The following is a 19,474-nucleotide window of genomic DNA, read 5'->3' as shown; positions in this document are numbered from 1 at the left end:
CCATTTTCACGGGAGAAAAACAGTTCCACCCGTTTTGTTTTTTTCTGTCCTTTTACCTAATAAGACAATGGGTGTGTGTGTGTGATGTGGCATGTAATAAGGTGCAGAGTCTTCCGTTCTGGGTGGACGTGTATTCCGGCAGCCGACAGGGTGGTCGTCTCTCCTGCCAAATCACAGCAGTAGCTGGAAAAAACAAATAAATAAAAGAGAAAAGTCCGTTCTCATTAGAGATCAATCCATCATTGAACCAACAACACATAAGGCGCAGCAGTCCAGTAGCACCAAATTCTCCCCCACACAGTCTGGAATCGTTAGGGCGCGGCGGAGACAATCAACACAACAGACGTTGCTATTCGGCAAGAGATAACCCAGCAGACAGAGGAGACCATACACTAAAAAATAAATAAATCAATTTCCATAAAATTTTAATCTTGTTCTTATATCAATGAGTTGGAATATAAAATTGGGACGCACATATATATAATAGAGGTGTATAGATGATGGATCATGTTCGAATATGATTGTCACCGGATCAAAAGCGAGGCTTTTTGAAAAGGAGCCGCAAAATCCCGCCTCTTTCGATTATGTCAATTGATCGTAATGCACTTATGTGAGAATAAATATCGAATCAAAATGATCCGCCGTACTGTGTACACACATTATACAATTTATAGGGTGTACTACACACATACGGTTTTGGCCCTCTATAGAGATACTGTACGGCGTATTTAAAAAGAAAAAGATGAAGTTTCATCAGTGGATTATTTGGGGGGAGAGCACACAGCCAGCCAGAGCCCCCCCAACATCAACAGAAAAAGACTCAACGGAACTCTCTCTCTATGATGGTAAGAGGAGACTTTTGCTTTGGGGTATTTTTTTTTCCATTCGACCACATCATATTCATATAGATAGGGAGCTATACACAGCGATGGCTGGCGGGAGGATATTTAAAAATCCCCTTAAATCATTCTCCATTATGGTTATGATTGCAGACGTACGATATACATATAGTCTATTCATTATTTATACAGCGCGGGATAGGCTCCGCTTGTCCGTGATTGGATCCGATCAAAAAGGAAATATGCTCACGCATATTCCTCTTCACAGTTGCTGCTGTGCTCATTTCTTTCGATCTCGTCTGCTGTGTGCGCGTCTATTATTTAATAAATGAAGACGACATGAATCACTGGCCAGTAACTCCCTTTTTTTTCCTTATATCTTATATCTTTTCTCCCGCATTTGATGCGATCAAGTTCAACGAGAAATCCATGCGCTGTGGTCTCTGGCTCGACGTCTATGTAATTTGCATCCACCCAAAAAAGAAAAAGAAAAAAGAAAAAAAGTTCTTCTTCTCTTGCGGCTATAACATGTTGCCCTTCATTGGCAATTCCATCGTCGTCGCTTTTCTTCCATCTTCCACGCCACGTTATAGAACTTTTTTTCTTTTCCTTTCTTCCTCCCCTTTCAGCTATAAACTGATTGTTGCCGTGTTAACCACCGCAGCCAATCACTAAACCAGTCTGGTCTTTTGTGTACTCAGTGAACACCAGGAGAAAGAGAGAGAGAGACGAAGCATATATTCAGAATATATTTTGAGTTTTTCTTTTTTTTCAAAAAATAAATATGAAAAAAAAGGAGAATGCTTTTGATCAGTGCGGGCGAATACATTGAATCGATTCAGTTAAGATTATATTCAACGGGCGCGGGCGCGCGTGGAGAACTTGCATAATCGAATTCATATCGAGTCGTTGACGCGTGCACACACACTGCGGGACTCTATAATCAGAATGTCGACAGCGGCGGATGAACCAGCCAGGCGGCCATCCAGTGTACGTACGTAGATCTGTATATAAGCGGCGCGGCTGAATATTCGTTCGCCGATGAAAATACTCCCCCACAATTACATCATCAAAAAGTTCCACCCCAATAGACCCAATTTTTTTATTTATTTATTTATTTATTATTACATAACCCCCCGCCAAACCAGAACTCGTCACCCCCATGCCAAATATGAATCGCATTATTTTGTAGACAGCAGTAGCCTCAGTGAAAATTGCGCGGCATTTCGATCTGTTGAGCACACACAGACGCTAATAATAAAATACCAACGTCGGGCGATTACTTATTTATGTTGATACACACGGGATTATTTGCTGTGTATAGCGTCGAGGGTTTATATATTTAAAAATAATCCGTCATTCTCATTTTCCAATGAAAGTAAAAAAGACTGAAATTCAACCGATTTATGTTGTATTATATAAGGTTTATTGCGAGCTGCTTATCTTTTTTTTGTTCATTTTTTGGTTGTTTTGTCTTTCTTGATGTGTGAGTCAGTAGAGTGTCATTCAATCGTGTGATTTTTTTTTCTGTTCTTTAGGACTGTCTATATGAGGTCGTCGCCACAGTATTCAAACAAAAAGACAAATCGAATGTATAGTAATAAAAGGGTCATGATTGCAATAAATCCTAAAGACATTGAAACGTGCGCGTGACTATGAATAAATGATGAATATATAATATCAATCAAAATCGGGATAAAAACAACCAATTCTCTCATTTCTTTTTCTGTCTGAAAAAAGAACCAAAGGAAATGAAAAAATAGAAAACCAAAGGAACAAATGTGTTAAAATCGGCCGATGATTCGTCATCCCTGGCCATTTTTCAAACAAAATATTTTCGTCGGTTTCAATAAGCCAATCGAGAAATTTGAACGCCGAAAAAAAAGTTATCCCTCCCCTCTTTCTCTTTCGTTTATATCTGGACAGCTTTTTATGTAGCACACGTCAGAGTATAGCCCAACAGACTGCGTAGTGAATCGATGAAGCGCCGGATATGGGCGGATGCTGTCTATAGCTAGAGGCTGGCTATATAGAGGAGAGATAGGACAGGACAAACAGATAGGTCCAGCAGTCTCACACACACACACACACCCAAAAAAGGAAATTTTTTAAAAATCTCAAAATAACATTTTTTTTTTTGTCTTTTTTAAATCTTCTCGTATTGTATAAGTTGATCATTGAAAAAAAAAAGGTCATCACAAAAAACAAACCGAAAATTAAAAGGGAAGATTATAAACGGATATACACCATGGGTAGTTTGATAATTATAATATGTATGTAACCAAAACTGGACGATTGGTAGATGTGACCAAACCGTCCGTACTCTATAGCAAATAAAAAAATGAATAAAAAAAAATGAAAGAACACTCACGTACACACGAATGGGAGGGCGAGAAAAAGGAGAGGTGGAATAAATCAATGTCCATGTGTCATGTACAAAGCTCATCGAACGCGATGCAAATCGCCAATATAACCAGGTGGAGAGAGAGAGAGAAGGTAAAAAAAAAAGTAATAGACGCGGAGAGGTCGAAAGATAAAAACAAAACCACTGAAATATTATACACAGTTACACACAAGTAATTCAAAAAAAAAATAAAAATAAAAATGAAAGAATTATTTTTTTGTCTCTTTTTATATAAGGGCCAAGAAAATGCAGCAGCTCTAATAATTATTATAGTAAATATGTAAGTTTTATAGTTATACAATCGTCCACGCCAACAAATCATTCATTGCGCCAACAACAAACGTCTTTTTTCTATTTCTTTGTTTTTTGGGTTCAAGTGACGAATTTTAGTGGGGAAAACTGAATTAATTTCAAGCTAATTCAAAACGTGATTTCTTTTTTTCTTTTACTTTTTTTTACAGCAGACTTTTGACTTGGAACAATTGGAGATTTTTTCTAACTCTGAGTCCCAGTTTCGGCCACGATTTCGTGCTGGTGATGGACGATGGACGTCTTTTGCGGTGTTGGCGGCGTCGGTGGCGTCGGCGGCGTCGATCTTCCGCTGTGCTGACTGCTGTTGCTACTTCGACTGCTGTGGCTGCTCTCGCTGTGGTTCGATTTGTTGCTGGTGATGATGAGATCGCTTTTCAATTTCAGCGGCTCAATCGGACTGACGAGGCTCGACTGCGTCGTGGCCTGTTGCTGTTGTTGTTGTTGTTGTTGCTGTTGCTGCTGCTGCTGGTGGTGCTGCTGCTGGGCGGCGTGATGGTAGGCCGCCAGCTCGGCGGCCGCTGCCGCCGCAGCCATCGCCGCCGCGTGGTGGTGATGGCCCAGCGTCTCTGCCAGCGACATGTCGAACGACGTCGGTGGTTTACCTCCGCCGCCGCTGGAGCCGTTCGGCCGGTTGCTGTTGAATCGAGAAGAGACGCCGAACGGCGCCACGGCCGCCGCAAAAGGGTTGGACAAATTGCCGAAAGCTCCGAACGGAGTCAACGGCGCATTGCCCAGCGACGCCGCCAAATTGAAGTGAAGACCGGCCGCTGCTGCCATCAGAGAATTCGCACCTTTTAAATCAATTACAAAAGAAATTCGTCAATAAAACTGTCCGAAATCATTTTCCAATCTAACAAAATTTTGATAAAAAAAGGACGACGGCCTACCGAATGAAGGGTGGTGATGCGGGTGGTGTCCGAAGGTAAAGGCCGATGGGTGGTGATGGTGGTGATGGGATGGCGGCGGCGGTGCAATGAGGCCGGCCGAAGACAAGGCCATGGCGGCCGCGTGATGATGATGATCGCGATCTCTCGAGTGATGGTGAATGGAATCGGAGAGAAGTCCACCGGCCGACATGGCCAGCGCATTCGACTGTTGACCTCCGATGCTGGACTTGAGGATGGAGGCGGCGTCGCTGCCGCCGACGCCACCACCACCACCCGAACCGGGAGTGATGGACGCAGCTCCGGCGGAAGTCAAATCGCCCACCGGCGACGGGGGACCCGTCAGCGAGATGTCGGAATTGTCCGAATCGATGAGCGATTCAGCGCCGGGACTGAGAGGACCCGATCCGTTGGCGTCGTCCATCAGCAGATCGACGTCGTCGTCTGAATCGTTTCCGTTGGGACTGTGATCCGGTCGATGGCGTTTGTTGCTAGTCGGTCCGCCACCGGCCGAAGACCCTGACGAATAGTTGCAACTGTTGTGGTGTCCTCCGTGACCTCCCATCCGCCTGTGTGTCATTCAAACGGACAATCATTCGTTAGTTTAGTTTATTTGATGTCACAATAATTCATTTCAGCTTTATTATCACATTTTTCTTTAACAATATAAACTAGGCCTAGAATTTGATGGAGAATAAAATGAAATATAATGTTGATCTGTTAATCAGCACCCCAAATCTGCTCAGTAAAGAAGAAGCGGGCGTTACACATTATTGTACGGATGAAAGGCCTAGATCTATAGTGTACAGTCGGCCAGTATATATAACAACATGATATAATAGCATTCCTGGTGGGGTTTTTGATAGCTTATAGCCTCGGATCGGCTTCCGGCACGCAGGATTACATTCCGCTTCAGTGAGCCCTTCTCTATTTCCATCTAAAACATCCGTGAACTATCGAGTGCGTTGTGTTTGTACGTAGGCCAGCCCCGTACATGTCTATCAATTGTACATTAGCCTATATAGGCCGTCTAAATAAATCCGCATTATGATCGTCCAGGACGGCTGCTGCTGCTGCTCTGTATCAACTTGACTGGTTATAAAGCATTCCAGCGGCGAAATATATATCATCATCATCATCATCTGTGTGCCGTCTATAAACTTCATGTGTCAATATAATAATACACAGCAGCCGCGCTTGATCGGCTCTCTCAACTCAGCATGGCGTCTTATCACTTCCGCCCGGATGGCATTCGTCTAGTTTTTCAAGGAAAAGCCTTGGCCCTTCCCCCCCCCCTCTCTCTCTTATATTCCCAATCTTTTTTAGTTTTTCAGGGGGCCCCCCTGTAGATTTCTTTTTGTTATTTCCCAAAAAGAAAACACAGTCAAAGATAAAAGAAAAGGTGCTGTGCTGCTCTTTGATAACAACGAGCTCGTTCTCCTGGAAGATATACACACACACACACACACAGCCTAAATATATACAAAGTATCGCGAGCGGACGGGGGGTCATCCAGTGTACAGCGGCAACCCAATCTGCAGTTATATTTATACGCGTCGTGGCTGTACAGGTCCGGCATAAATATGTGCCGCTAAATACACCAGTGGAAGGATTTCCTTCTTCTTTTTTTTCTTTCTAGGCTTTGGGGTGGATAGGAAAATGTTTGATGATATCTGCCTGCGCCTTGCAATCAGTTCCGGACGAGCGAACCGATTATCCATCGAAACTGTCGCGAGTCAACTGTAGCCTACTACTACTACACCGCGTTCTAGATTATTATTATTGCGGATGCCAGGTGCTTGATGCAATCGAGTTGATGATTCGAATCAAACAGCAGATGGATCAGCAAAGGGAAAAGAAAAAAACAACTAGTATATCGCCGGATGGGAAACTATCGACCGTGTAACAGTTGACTAATATAATGCGCCTTCTGCTTCTGGTCCAATCAAGACAAAGTAACCAATCAACTGTCAACATCATTAGAGTCTTACGGAGCCCTGCGTTATTCTTGTGTGAAATATAACCGCAGTCGACAAAACAAAAAAATCTTCCGGGCCGGAATGATTCCCATGCATATACGACATTCCCCCTCGAAAAATGTTTGATAACGATAACAAATGATTGGGAAAGCGCTCGTGCTGTACAGTACAAAGCCAGTTCTATTTAGATATATATTATAAGCTGTGGATGCGCCATACTTTTGTTCTTTAATTCTTGTCGCCTAACGACTTCCTGAAGTTGCAATCATTTGCTTTTCTGAAAAGAAAAAAAAAACAACGCGATGCGGTTGCGTGAACGCAACAATTGACGTTTTACCGGTGAATTTTCTTGTTGTTCTTTTTTCATTCCACTTGATATAATTTCACAAGAATTTATCACTGTGAAGTGATTTATCATCATTTTGACTGTTTTAAAAAAAGAATTTCGAATGAAATTGTTACTAGGCCTAACATAATGCAAATCCTTTGGCTGTTATTTTTAGGATACGAAATCGAAAGTAACGTAGTAAAGCTAAAACTGATGGAATTGCGATTATCTCTCCTAGGAAAAATAAAATAAATAAAAACAGAGCAGCAGCAGCAGCAGCAAGCATTCAGATTGAATGATGCTGTCGATGGGTCCTACGGGCCTGGTAGAGAGGACGTGTGAAGGGGAGGGCACGACGATGACAATCAGCAGGAGGCCCTCACTAAATATAGAACCGTTTTTCCAATATGCAGCAGCAGCTCTAGCATCAGCGTGCGTCGAGCAAACGACCACATTGATACACACAATAGAGTTCTGAGCTTTAGATTTCTCTAGGATGCATCTCCTCTACCCCTCATCCAATGGTCCCCTTTATCCTTTCTTTTTCCATTTCCATGTGTGTGTGTACATGTACAATATGTACAAAAGCTACTCTCTTAAGTCCAAGCCTGCATCACAAATAAAAGAGGAAAAAGACCAGAAAAAGTGGTGGTCAAACGTGGCAAATCTGACAGCTCCCCGACCGATCAGCAGCAGCAATTAGCTGACAGTTGATGACTTATTTTATATACCCCTTTTTCTCTTCTTCTTTTTCTTCTTCTTTTATTTTTTCAAAAGCAACACGCCTCCCACTCGACGGACACCTCCGCTTTTCCACAAGAGATCCTATAGTACATTTCAAAAGTGGTTTACCATGTTCGATGAATGAAATGGCAGCAGCTCTATAAGAGGCCTAAATAATCGGCTAGACCCTTGGCCCCTCCAGTCGAGCGTATACCTGTGTGCCCACTGTCTTAATTAGTCAGAACACCAGGTAGGATATAGATAAAGTTCACCACCGCACTAACTGGTGGATGGAACAAAAACGGCAGCAGTCAAATAGACGCAACTCCCTACAGCTAGCTATAGACTAAATATGGGATTTGTCTTTTCACAGCTTTTTCTTCTTCTAGCTAAAGGAATAAAACGTATAGTATACTTGGTCGGAAATGGGTCTCGGTAATAAATGAATGGGTAATTGAGAGTTGGCCACCCGACGGTGCGTTCCAATTACTTATCGTTTCATCCCTAATCTTTTCCCCTTTGTCTATATACCCCCCCCTTTCTTTCTTCTATAGTGTATAATAACTCCCCCACCTGGAAAATAACGATCGATGTGAAATTGAGCTCTTGTAGGCTACCACAAATTCTACAAAAGAGGATCGTATCATGGCAATAATAAAGACGCGGGCCGCTCTCAAATCAAATCGCCGAAACACAGGAAAAGATCCGCTGATTATTAGAGAATCCTATACATAGTTATTTACCTAATAAGCAAGGAAGAAAACTATAAATACAGAAAGCCCATTTTTGTTTTAAATTTAGACATCAATATTTAGTCAGTTTTTTTCCGGTCTTATTTAAGCAAAACTCTTGGAAATTAGTTTTGTTTTTTACTAACCGGTTTTTAGCGGCGGCAGCCCGGTCTCTTTGGCGTCTGTTTTTGAACCAATTGCCGACCTGCGTGGGCGTGAGTCCCGTCGCCTGGGCCAGTTCCCGTTTCTTGGTGGGATTCGGGTAAGGATCCTGGAGGTACCACTCTCGGAGCAAGCTCCTGGTGCGCTCCTTGAAGCAGTGGGTCTTCTGCTCACCGTCCCAGATGGTCCTGGGCAGCGGGAACTTCTTGCGGACGCGGTACTTGTCGACGGGTCCGAGCGGTCGCCCGCGCAGCTTCTCAGCTTCCAGGTAGTGAGCCTCGAGCCACATGGCCTGCAGTTTGCCGTGCGAGTCTTTGGTGAACCGATGCGACTCGACGATGTGGTAGAGCTCGCGGTAGTTGCCCATGTGGTAGGCGACCAAGGCCCGGGCTCTCAGCACCGCCTCGGACTTGTTCAACTCGCCAATGTTCGGATGGGCCACCGGCAGCGACCAGAGGAACCGGCCCAGTCGCTCAATGTCGCCGCTCTCCTCCAGCGTCTCGCAAACGGTCGCCACTTGGCTGACGCTGAAATTCAGCGTCGGGAGCGCCGGTGGTGGCGGGATCAGTCCTCCTCCACCACCACCACCTCCTCCGCCAGCACCAGCACCTGCGCCACCTCCTGGAAAGAGCGGAGTCGGCATGAGTGGAAAAGTCGGTTGATCCGGCGGTGTTGCCGCTGAGCTCCTCGATCCGGCCGTTGGAGCTGATGTGGCTGACGAACCGGCCGCCAGAGCCATCGTCTGTTTACACTCGTCGAGACACTTTTTTTGTTTTCTCTTCTTCTTCTTTTACCGATGAATTTCGCCACGAAAATAAATGTCCGCTGGCGTGTCGTCCAATTCGCGTTTCCTGTTTTGGTTGATTTTAAATTCGCAATCAATTTAGAAAGACATGACACAAGGGGACGCACATAGAAGAGCGACACAGTTGGGATTGGGACACAGTTGCCAGCGCAGCGCAGCAGCACTCACAGGTGTGGATGGAACGACCGTCGGGGTGTAAGTGGGACCAGTCGATCCTCCTCCTCGGTGCCTAGTTTTGATGGGATGTAAAAGAGTCTCGAAGAAGAAGAAGGGAGGATAAAAGAGTGAGAAAGGCCAGAGTGGATGAGATCCCCCCCCCCCTTCCATCCCAACCATAAAAGCCATGAGACACACAGACGTACATCCAGCCCAGCTCCTCCCTCGCCAAAGGAAAGCGATACGAGTTGCGAGGAAGCGAGGGCGGAGCTAGTTGGTATCATGACTATATCGATAGCTTAGAGCGACACGAAGGAGTCAATGGCGGCCATTGTCCTACTCGCAGGCTTCTCATTGGCTCAACCTGCCTGCGACGGGGGAGGGATTTCTCTCCCCCCCTCTCTTTCTACCCATTCCATTCTCCCTCCGACTCCCTTTCTTATAGCTGCCTACGAACTGCTACTAGAGTCTATGATGATGCCAACGATCCGAGCACAGGGCCAGGAGCCCAGGACCTGGGCACCCTCCCATCTCGCTCGGGGTGGGTGAGCAAAGAAACTTGTGGGCCAATGGTATCATTCCGATCCCGCCGACTTGATATACACACACAGCACAGCCAGCAGCTAGCAGCTCCCAGTATATATATATACATATTTATGTATACTGTGCGCACCCTTTTTACTCTTTTTCTTTCTTTTTTAAACATACCATAGAATCTCCGCTTCTTCTTTCTTCTTTTTTTTATATGTATATACCCCCCCCCCCTCTTTCTATTATGCATTATCTTCCGGCTGCGTCTTTTTTTTTTTTACTTTTTTTTCACGACTAAAGCGCACGCGCCGGTTATCCTTTCTTTCAAATGCTTTCCATATTCAAATCCAGACGAAAAAAATTGTTTAATGCCACTGAAGCACTTGTTGGGATAATTTTTTCTATATTCAGTGTCAAACTTTGATTTTATTTGAATACCTAATTAATTCATCAAATTTAACACCAGATTTATTTTTAAGACTACAAAATGCATAGGTTTATCAATGTATAATGTAGAAATTGTAATCAATCAGAATAAGTTATTATTTCGAAGATGAAAATACGTATGAAAATATTCCTGATAGTGCCAGGGAAAAAAATGTCCGGCCAAACTGTCACTACGTAGGATACAGGCCTATTGTATACCACACCCTACACTATAGATGATGAACACGGAGGAGCGACAATTTCCCTTTATCATTCTTCGACACATATATAATAGAGACATTCCTCTTGATAGAAGAGGGTGAGAATAACTACGAGACCCGCCGTGTTGTGAAAGAGAAACGGTGTAAACCCAACACAACCAAATATACGAGTGTCGCTATAATAATAGTGCTCACTTCTTCCATCAATCTATATAGCACAACCATGTCCAAGAAGAAGAGAAGGATCTATCGGCTCGCGGTGGGGATTCTCTCACCCCATCCTCTTCTTTCTAAGGCATCCCCCATGGATCCTATACACGACTATCATACAGGAGCGCATATGGGACAGGAATAATAATAAAAAAAATACTTGAATTCATCCGCTTCCATCTCGCATTAACACCTCATCATCAGAAGGGCGTGTGAATTTGTCATTTCTAATGTATATAAACTTCTTGTGTTAAAAGAAAAATATAAAGGGAGATGATACATTGATTGTACGATGTAATATTATTATTACGAGATTGGTGAATAAAACATGAATAGGCCCTGTTTCCGTTATATAATACGTCAATACATCGCAGGCAACAACCTAAAAAATTCTTGAAATAGCCGAGGAAATAGCCAGCGGTTTTTGTTGTTGTTGTTGCTATCCGATTATTACGTTGCCTTGACGACGGAGATGCTCACCAAATTAATCTATATAGCACTCGTCTGACAGCGCAATAGGACAGCCTCCGGATATGTACTACATACTCTCGTAGCTGATAACAATGCGGCGGCCTCGCCTATATGCAATAAGCAGCTCGGCAATAGTCTCTCTCTCTTCTATATATGTGTTACGTATTTGATATAGAAAGTGAGTGACGCCATCAGCAGTTGCCATTGACACACACAACTATTAAGTGTACAGAGGGGACGACGACGACGTGAGAGAGACTGTTGCTGGTCGATCCCTATTCAATATAGCGTCTACGATGTTGTCGCCTCGTAATGAGTAACAACGAACGATCCATCGCGCCAACAATGCCACCCCGATGTGTATACCATCAATCGTTCCAACATTGGTCTCTCTCTCTTATATTTATTATTTCTTATACTATATCCTCGTCCTTTATATTTATATAAATAGAGAATCGAGAGAGAGCGTCGGCACAACACAGCCAGTGGTCGCGCTATTTCCTCGATCAAATGGTCTCTTCACCAGCGGCCTGTCCAATTTCCTGTCCTTGCCGCCCGGCTGCTGCCGGCTGAATACGCGTCGTCGCTTGTATCCCAATATTGACACAGAGCGACTGCTGCTAGCTGCTACTGCGGCCGCCGGCTCACTAATAGCCCGGACGAATCACTTTGGCCCCTCGAGAGATCCCCTGGACGACTTCTCTTCTCGTCCGCACACGGCCCCGCGAGCTGCTCGCGCGTAGATAGTCGACGCCGCTAATGAGTTCCGTTTCCACAACCACTCGGCTGTATAGAGTTGACACACACATGTTTCTTTTCAATAGAATCCGATGAGACTTGTTCAACTTTCAAATGTATATACAACCGCGTCACTCTTCTTTTTTAAAAAAAGTTTGTGGGCAGCATCGAGTGGATAGCCTACACACTGTTATCGTTTTCCATTTGTTGTTTAGCTGCTCTTGATTACAAAGACGCGGTCGTGTTGACTCCCACCCAGTACAGAATTACGGTGACAATCTGTGTCGTAGCAAAAAATCAAAACAAGAAATAGTCTTAAAAAAACAAAAACAAAGTAAAGAAATTTATTGATTCCTATCGTTGCTTTATTGTCGATGAAAAGAATCATCTTTTTATTCCCGAATTGAAATTTTCTTTAACACTTTCGGCTTGTCGGGCTACCGCTTCGAGTCTTCGACTGTTTTGGGATTTCTAAAATAGTCTGCTTTCGATCGTGCTGTATTTTCTAAATGTAAAATTATTAAAATTTCTTACTCAATTTCCACCTTTAGAAATACACTCTCATTCATTTTCCCTATACTTAGATCTACTTACTAAGTAAAGACTAAAGACCATGGAAGAAGTCATTAAATTAAATTACTTAATTTTAAGATAGGTATCTTCTCATATGGAGGACAGAACCTTATGACGTTAATTTACCATAAAAAAACATAACAATGGCATGCAGTGTACATGCCAGTTGAATTAAACATATGCAGATTATTATTTTTATCATTGACAACGACTTAAACACGGGTCTTCCGCGTCGGACCGATGTCATTTACCACTAGACCAACTGGATTGTTAATTTTACAATTGGAATGAGAAATATGGTAAGATACAAAGAAAAATGACTGCACCGGCCGGCCATCTCAAGCAGAACCAAAATTGAAGACACCTGATTACATTTAAAAAAATCAATTCATGGTATAGTGGCTAGCGTAGGAAACTAACAATGCCAAGGTTCGAATCCGGACGCTGAGTAGATAGTAATCTTATATCGTTATTTTGATGAATATTCGTGAGTAGAGCGGATTCTAAAATTAGTCGTAGCCATACTACTATTAAGGAATCAACTCATGCTTAAAAGTATCATCCCCGTTTGGTGAAGAAAATAGTGCAAAAATAAATGTAAAATTGAAAAAAATAAAACCCCCAAATTGTGATTCTATAAATTTTTGTAATGAATCCGATAGTAAAAAAAGCTGAATTTCGACATTCGTTTAATGCAGTTTATTGTCTTTGCCAACGGTAACATCACGATATTCATTTTTCTGGGGACAAGGATTATTCCACGGGTACAAGTACTTGGGTAAAAGAGGAAAGCATCGAGCAGATCCTGTTCCTGGCGGCTCCTTGGGATAGAAACAGCATCGGTACCGTTTCTCGGCTGGCTTGTGCGTTTTCACCCAGGACTCCATTTGGTCCATCCATTCCGGAAGGGAGAAATCCAAGTGGGGCTCATCGTGATCGACGCTGCGTTTCCTCTTGACAATCGCCAACGACGGAAACAGCAGGTTGATGAGGACTATCAATGGGGTGAAGATGATGCCCAAGGTGGAGAGGACGGCCAGGACCAGATAACCGGCCATTTCCAATACCGAATTCGCCGACGCCAGGTCCAGCCATTTCCTTTCCCAGCTGACAAATGACCGAATCAAGGTCGACATTGCCTCCGTCTGTCCTCTCTGCAAAGTCATGTTCTGTTGCGAGGGGTGGGCCGTTGGTGAACCGACGAACGTTCTCCTGACACGCTCTTCCTGCAAAATAAAATTGTATGAACGTTAGTTCCACTGCAGAAAAGCATATTATTGCCAATAAGTTAAAGTGTGTATACAATTTTACCACAAGCAAAGTTGTTCTGCTGACATGTTCTGACGGCTTTTGGCAACGTATCGATGCAACAAACAAGATAAGGAAAACGCAGAAATGCATTTTTTGACACGTACGTGACTGTTTGGTAACCACTTTCATCACGTTATTTTGACACAAACTTCTCAACTTGGCAGACGACATTGAAACCAGGTGAAATTCGTGTGGGCCGTACCAAAGGTGATAGAAAGTCGTCCTCTCCGCCCCTTTTTAATGTGTGTTTTGATCTTAAATGTGTATTTTATTGTATTATCCGACAAACTTCACAAACATTTGCCTAAGATCGGCGATGAAAGCCGTGACTCTTTATGTTTACGCAATTCAAGTCCCACGCCATTATTTATTAAGAATATGGAAATAAGCGATAGTAAGCGTTCACGTATTACTGCTGGTCTTAGGCCTAGCCCGCCTAGGCCTCATATCAAAATCATAGAGAATTCAATAAAAATGGATTTTTCCGTTTAACATCCCCATCTACAGTCGTCCGTCAAACACAATGCGCCGTAATGTCAAAACTGTCACTAGATGGCCGAGTGTTGACATGAAAAGGTAAATAAAATCGTCAAGTCATCCGTAAACAGAAATTGGAGTGCAAGTTTTCGTCACGAACTCACGTTTCCAAATAACAATTAATTCGTTTGAAATGTGACATTTATCATTAGATTCCAAATCCTGTCTTCTCTAATGAAATGAGTGCTTCACGGCAATGGCGATACAGGATGTTTTTGGGGTTGATGATTGTTTACATGGCAACTGCTTGCATTGTGGCTTGCGCTTTGCTGTGGACCACTGTAACACAATACAAAGTTGAAAATATCAGTGACACCACAGAAAATCAGTTTCTAGTCCCGATTTGTGGCATCAAAAAGGATTTATATAGTGACCCCCATATGAATTGTGATTTACTTGATCACTTAAGCTACGAGAAGTTTGTTGCCAACGGGTGGACAAAAATTGTGTACAGTGCCAAGTTAAATAACCAACCAATAGCAATCAAAACAGTCAATTTAAAAGGAAAAGATATAACTGATTGTGCCAAAACCAAGTCTATACTGTTGTGCCATAATCGAGCTGCTGAAAAATTAGTCAAAGAAATAAATTTATTGAAGGAGCTTAAGCATGAAACCATAATTCAGATGAAACATTATTGTGCCAAAACATCAGAAGACAATTTGTGCATGAAGTATGCAGTGATTGCTACAGAACTAGGCGATCCTCTGACCAACCTTAAACTTCTGCAAATGACATGGGATCAGAGAAGAAAGATTATTCAAGACCTTGCAAATTTAGTTAATTACGCCCAACATAGTCCTGTTGGTGTTTTAGGCCTAGCAGATCTGAGAAGGCCTCAATTTGTACTCATTAATGGTAATATGAAACTGACCGATCTTGACGATATCATTGTCGGTGAGCCCAGATGCGTAACGAACGCGGATTGCTCAAGTACGGTATTTTATTTAACATAGCACAAGTTCACATAAAAAAAATCTTGAGTAATAAATTCACATTTCATATTAGATTTGAACATTACCATTCAATGTATTTCAAGCCATTGTGGAGGATACAACTCAAAATTGAACATTCAAAAGTCCTTCCAAGAATTTGGATCATACATTTTCCTGATGGAAGGAGTTCCCAGAGAGAAAAAAGTGGACCTGGATAGGCTGCGTCAATTGTGGAAAGGAAACAATGTGACAACCGAGCAATTGTTGGCAGATGCTCTACTTCTTTGATGCTTCTCATTTCTTTCCCTTGCCAGGTTTTACTATTGATGTTCTGTACAAAAAATTATAAATTAAAATCATACATCTTTCTAGAATAATTGATAGGAGACTTACGGTGCCATTTTCCCGCTGAGGACCACGTATGGACTTTGTAATTCTTTTTGCTTGTCTTGTAATTTTTTTAGCGTGTTCAGAGGTGTGTCAGTTGAGGACATTCGATTCATCAGCTGAATTCATGAACAAATTGCAAAAAGGGCATAAACAATCTTGTGTACAAATAAAAAATAACTATATAAAATACGGTACCATTTTATCCTCATCTTTTTTGGCCCTCTTTTCAGACTTAAGTTTACCGGATCCTTTACCATGAAACTTGTGTGATAAGTGTCTAGAAAATGCAACAAGTTTTAGAAATTTGGTTACAAAGTACGTCATTATACAATAATGACACTTCAAAAAAAAAAACAAGCATATACCGGAAAGCTTCTTTAGTCGACATTGCCTTGCCATTATCGTCGATGTACTCAAGTTTTGGCAAAGGTTTGTAGCCTTCTTTGTCTTTAAATTCTACAACCGGGCCATCAAAACGATTTCTTCTTGAATATTTGTCGTCCTCGCTGAAATAACAAAATAAAATAAGAATAACTGAATATCGTATAAACAAAACACAAAATAATTGTACGCTGCTTTATCTTCTATGGTGTAGCGCTGCGCCTGCAGCTCTTGGGCGGACTTAGAAATAACTATCCTCTTCTTCTCTTCTTTCTCCAGATAGCCTTTGCTCATAGCCAATTTCAAAGCTGCAGCCATTCCCGAGCCGACATCAGGTTCCTCGTCCAGGATAACAGTAGCGTTATCTATTTTACAGAGAGAAAAGAAAAAAATGCAAACACTGACAACAATAAAAGTGACGAGAACACAGTATACATACCCTTTTCATTACGATCGACATCCATGCTGTCGTCGGAACCTTGATCGTTTTCACGTTCCAGAACATTCCATCCACCGCGTTCTTGAAGACGCTCAGCCTCCCTTTTTCGCTCTTCTTTTTCTTGATTTCTTCTGCGTTCTTCTGCCAACTGTCGCTCGAAATCCTATTGCCAAAACAGAAACGCAATTAATTAAAGTCAAAACCAAAAAAAAAAAAACATTCATGCAATGAATTACCATTAACTCATCTTCGTCTTCATCACGATTGCCTGCCATACCATAGGTTGGTATGTCACCAAGAGTACGACAGAATTCTGCTGTGGCATTCAGTATGATACTACTCTTCAGAGGATCCTCTTCCATACCTTCCGTTTCTTCCAAAGGCTCGCGTTTTAATGACCGCGTAATCATGTTCATGTCCCACTGATCAGCCTTCCTTTCTTTTAGTTTATTAGCTTTTAATAGTGCCTGACGTATTTCTTTTTGGGATTCGTCTACAGTAATCTTGAATCCGCTTAAATCTGGCGTTGGATAAACAAGACATAATAAGTAATAATAAAACAATATACTAGTCAAACTAAAATACCTTCTGTGACCTCTTCATCCATTCTCTTCTTTCGAGATCTCGATCCCAAGTCTGACGAAGTTGTTTCTTGCGTTTCTTGAATAAGATCGTCAGCTTTTAAAATGCCGTCGCCTTTGGATCGAACCTTTTTGACGCGACGTTTAACTTTTTTGAAGGAAACCATTTCTTCTGCTGTATAATATTCAGATGCAATTTGGAGCGGTCGCGATTCCAGTGATTCAATTTTCTTCTGTTGCATTTTGAGTTTGTCTTTCATCAACTTTTGGGCTTTCATTTTGGCTTCTTCATCTCCAATTTTACCTAGAATTTTAACATAAATATTTTTGTAAAGATCAACAAAACAAATCTAATATTTTACCTAGGACAAAGCTATCATGTTTTTCTCCTTCTATTTCTGTGTCATATTTAGCAAGCAAGAGCTTTGGTTTGGGAAGGCCCAATTCATCAACTTCTTCCTCTTCATAGGGCTGATATCCCGGTCTCTGTTTCTTGATTTCATTGTTCTTTTTGTAGCGTTCTATATCAACAAGGTTGACATTCACCAAAACATCCCCTTCCTCTTGCAAGATGTTTTGATCTTTAAGAGTCAATACTACTTCTTTCCCTTCAGCTATCATTTCCTAACAAAATAAAGCAACATCAACACAGGTATTCAAATAAAAGTATACGTTGTCGGTGACTTACCCGGTCATGTTCTACTTTTATTCCTCGTAAGTCTCTACTTGTGTATGCTTTTGCTTTTTGTTTAATCAGTTCAGTAGTTACCATATCTCCTACACCAAATGCTTCATCCATTTCTTCAAGCATTTTTGCTCTTTTATTAGCTTCTTCCTTTTCTTTCTGAATCCTTCTTGATTTTTCAACCCAGCTAACAGCATTGTCATCATCATCAGCTGTTGTATGAGCAAGAGTGCGCACTTGTGCAAGCTTTTGTTCTATTTGCCTCTTTTCTCGTCTTTCATCTAGTTTTCGTCTCAACTCTTCTGTGGCTTTCTTTTCACGGAGGTTCTCTAGAGAAATACCACATTTAAATTGTACAAGTAAAGACATTTAAATGAAATCATTACCTGCTGGGACATGAACATCCTTTTTCTCAGTACTGGCTTCAACATTTGAATTTTCTCCTCCAATCTCCAATGGCTTCAAACCAAGTTCAGCTCTTATTCTGTTGGTTTCCTCAATCGAAATGGAAGTATCATTGGTTGAATTAGCAACTGGTCTTTCATCATTCCCTTTTCCTTAAAAAAAATTATTGGTTACTAGTTACTAATAAACATAATTTTGAATACATACCTGTCAACAGTTCTTCGCTCTGAATGTTGAGACTTATATCTTCCTTTATTTGTTTGGATTTGACGGAGGCATAACTTTTTGAATGTGATCTTGACGGAGACCTAGATGGGGAACGATGTCTTCTTTTTCGAAAATTATTATGATCGCGACTTTCTTTTCGGTCCATGTCTCCTTAAGAACTGAAAGAAAGTAGTTTAACTTAGGTGGGAAGTTTTGATTTCTTTAAACATAAAATTTTTTTCAATAGAATTCCTTAAAATATCAAACAATAAAAGTAGGGTACCAGAATCTGTATTCACTTAATGATCTTGCAACAATTTTACTTCAGAACTTGAGAACTGAGAAGCAGACTTCAGCTTTTGCAATATTTATTTTGATGCCGTTGGGTGTTGGTAAATTGCTAAATGCGGGATTGGAAAGCGGGGACAAATACAAATCCATTGATTCCGCAACAGATGGCGTGTTAATCCTCCTATTGAATAAAACTTAAAAAAAGAAAACAGAAGATAAATTTATCCGTAAATCAATAAAGGAAAAACATAATGAAAACATTAAGGCCAGTATAGTTTTTAACTATTTGTTTTACATGTGAAGACTTGTGCGGCAAAACCAAAAGTCCAAAACGAACAATGTCGTTGTCGATTTTTGTTTATACTAAGGGTTCCAAGATTCCGCACCAGGTTCGCTAGTGAGGTAGGCTGATCGCCTCAAAGACTATAGATGTTATTCCAATGAAAAAGTAGTAGTCGAACAAAAAGTCCTGCGCAGTTTACGCCGATGCGCACCACTGCGGCCGATAGCAGAACCAGAGCAATAGATGCCTGGTCGGTTCTCGGCTGTGTTGGCTTCCCTATCCCGGTTTTAGGGTAAACGTATCCCCGATTTTCAGACATTTTAGGGCGGAGCTTGTCAGAATTGTGAAGTAGAAACTGGAAACAGAGCCATCTAGGCTCTCAAAAGTAGCTAAGCGTAGTAGCTGACACACTCACTAGAGCGCTCATTCCAGTTTCCAAATCGGACCACGTTTACCCTGAATATAGGGTCTGTTGGGGTGACCACCCCCTCTCGATTTTCGCAGCGCTAGGTGGCTTATAGGATGAAGCCCGGCAT

General features: G+C 41.9%; 4 protein-coding genes across 5 annotated transcripts; 1 reads left to right on the top strand and 3 right to left on the bottom strand.

Annotated features, from left to right (window-relative positions):
• Positions 1-2,259: 2,259 nt before the first annotated feature.
• On the bottom strand, positions 2,260-9,388 carry LOC124205008 (protein Optix-like). The gene is made up of 3 exons (XM_046602283.1): positions 8,347-9,388; positions 4,443-5,008; positions 2,260-4,346 (listed from the first exon to the last, which is right to left on the bottom strand). Exons 1-3 carry the CDS (start codon positions 9,099-9,101, stop codon positions 3,739-3,741), a joined length of 1,929 nt encoding a protein of 642 aa, XP_046458239.1. The 5' UTR covers positions 9,102-9,388; the 3' UTR covers positions 2,260-3,738.
• Positions 9,389-13,181: 3,793 nt separating this feature from the next.
• LOC124205007 lies at positions 13,182-14,184 on the bottom strand. The gene is made up of 2 exons (XM_046602281.1): positions 13,805-14,184; positions 13,182-13,719 (listed from the first exon to the last, which is right to left on the bottom strand). Exons 1-2 carry the CDS (start codon positions 13,973-13,975, stop codon positions 13,183-13,185), a joined length of 708 nt encoding a protein of 235 aa, XP_046458237.1. The 5' UTR covers positions 13,976-14,184; the 3' UTR covers position 13,182.
• A 172-nt stretch (positions 14,185-14,356) lies between these two features.
• On the top strand, positions 14,357-15,855 carry LOC124205006 (extracellular tyrosine-protein kinase PKDCC-like). The gene is made up of 3 exons (XM_046602280.1): positions 14,357-15,274; positions 15,350-15,590; positions 15,649-15,855. The coding sequence occupies exons 1-2, from the start codon at positions 14,521-14,523 to the stop codon at positions 15,562-15,564; spliced, it is 969 nt and encodes a 322-aa protein (XP_046458236.1). The 5' UTR covers positions 14,357-14,520; the 3' UTR covers positions 15,565-15,590; positions 15,649-15,855.
• Positions 15,346-18,976, bottom strand: LOC124205005 (U4/U6.U5 tri-snRNP-associated protein 1-like). Of its 2 annotated transcripts, XM_046602278.1 has the most exons (14): positions 18,951-18,976; positions 18,648-18,849; positions 18,365-18,543; positions 18,139-18,309; positions 17,756-18,081; positions 17,430-17,691; positions 17,072-17,371; positions 16,723-17,006; positions 16,487-16,649; positions 16,238-16,412; positions 16,032-16,172; positions 15,862-15,943; positions 15,670-15,782; positions 15,346-15,607 (listed from the first exon to the last, which is right to left on the bottom strand). In XM_046602278.1, the coding sequence occupies exons 3-14, from the start codon at positions 18,528-18,530 to the stop codon at positions 15,571-15,573; spliced, it is 2,220 nt and encodes a 739-aa protein (XP_046458234.1). In that variant the 5' UTR covers positions 18,531-18,543; positions 18,648-18,849; positions 18,951-18,976; the 3' UTR covers positions 15,346-15,570. The 2 variants fall into 2 exon arrangements, with proteins under 2 accessions (XP_046458234.1, XP_046458235.1); XM_046602279.1 differs by lacking the exons at positions 18,648-18,849; positions 18,951-18,976 and having other exon boundaries at positions 18,365-18,566.
• Positions 18,977-19,474: the final 498 nt, after the last annotated feature.

Source organism: Daphnia pulex, chromosome 10 (genome assembly GCF_021134715.1).
Source record: "Daphnia pulex isolate KAP4 chromosome 10, ASM2113471v1".
Classification (NCBI taxonomy): domain Eukaryota; kingdom Metazoa; phylum Arthropoda; class Branchiopoda; order Diplostraca; family Daphniidae; genus Daphnia; species Daphnia pulex.
The sequence above is the reverse complement of the archived record's forward strand: the minus strand, read 5'-3'. Positions and strand labels throughout refer to the sequence as shown.

Bases quoted from the DNA above. Each gene is read 5' to 3' on its own strand.
- LOC124205006 (XM_046602280.1), top strand. From the start codon at position 14,521: ATGAGTGCTTCACGGCAATGGCGATACAGGATGTTTTTGGGGTTGATG. The intron at 15,275-15,349 runs GTACGGTATTTT...ATTTCATATTAG, and splicing joins AACGAACGCGGATTGCTCAA to ATTTGAACATTACCATTCAA.
- LOC124205005 (XM_046602278.1), bottom strand. From the start codon at position 18,530: ATGGACCGAAAAGAAAGTCGCGATCATAATAATTTTCGAAAAAGAAGA. The intron at 18,310-18,364 runs GTATGTATTCAA...ATTTTTTTTAAG, and splicing joins GAGCGAAGAACTGTTGACAG to GAAAAGGGAATGATGAAAGA. The intron at 18,082-18,138 runs GTAATGATTTCA...GTATTTCTCTAG, and splicing joins GGATGTTCATGTCCCAGCAG to AGAACCTCCGTGAAAAGAAA.
- LOC124205008 (XM_046602283.1), bottom strand. From the start codon at position 9,101: ATGGCTCTGGCGGCCGGTTCGTCAGCCACATCAGCTCCAACGGCCGGA. The intron at 5,009-8,346 runs GTTAGTAAAAAA...AATGACACACAG, and splicing joins GCTGCCGCCGCTAAAAACCG to GCGGATGGGAGGTCACGGAG. The intron at 4,347-4,442 runs GTAGGCCGTCGT...TTGATTTAAAAG, and splicing joins GCATCACCACCCTTCATTCG to GTGCGAATTCTCTGATGGCA.
- LOC124205007 (XM_046602281.1), bottom strand. From the start codon at position 13,975: ATGTCGTCTGCCAAGTTGAGAAGTTTGTGTCAAAATAACGTGATGAAA. The intron at 13,720-13,804 runs GTAAAATTGTAT...TTTATTTTGCAG, and splicing joins GCAGAACAACTTTGCTTGTG to GAAGAGCGTGTCAGGAGAAC.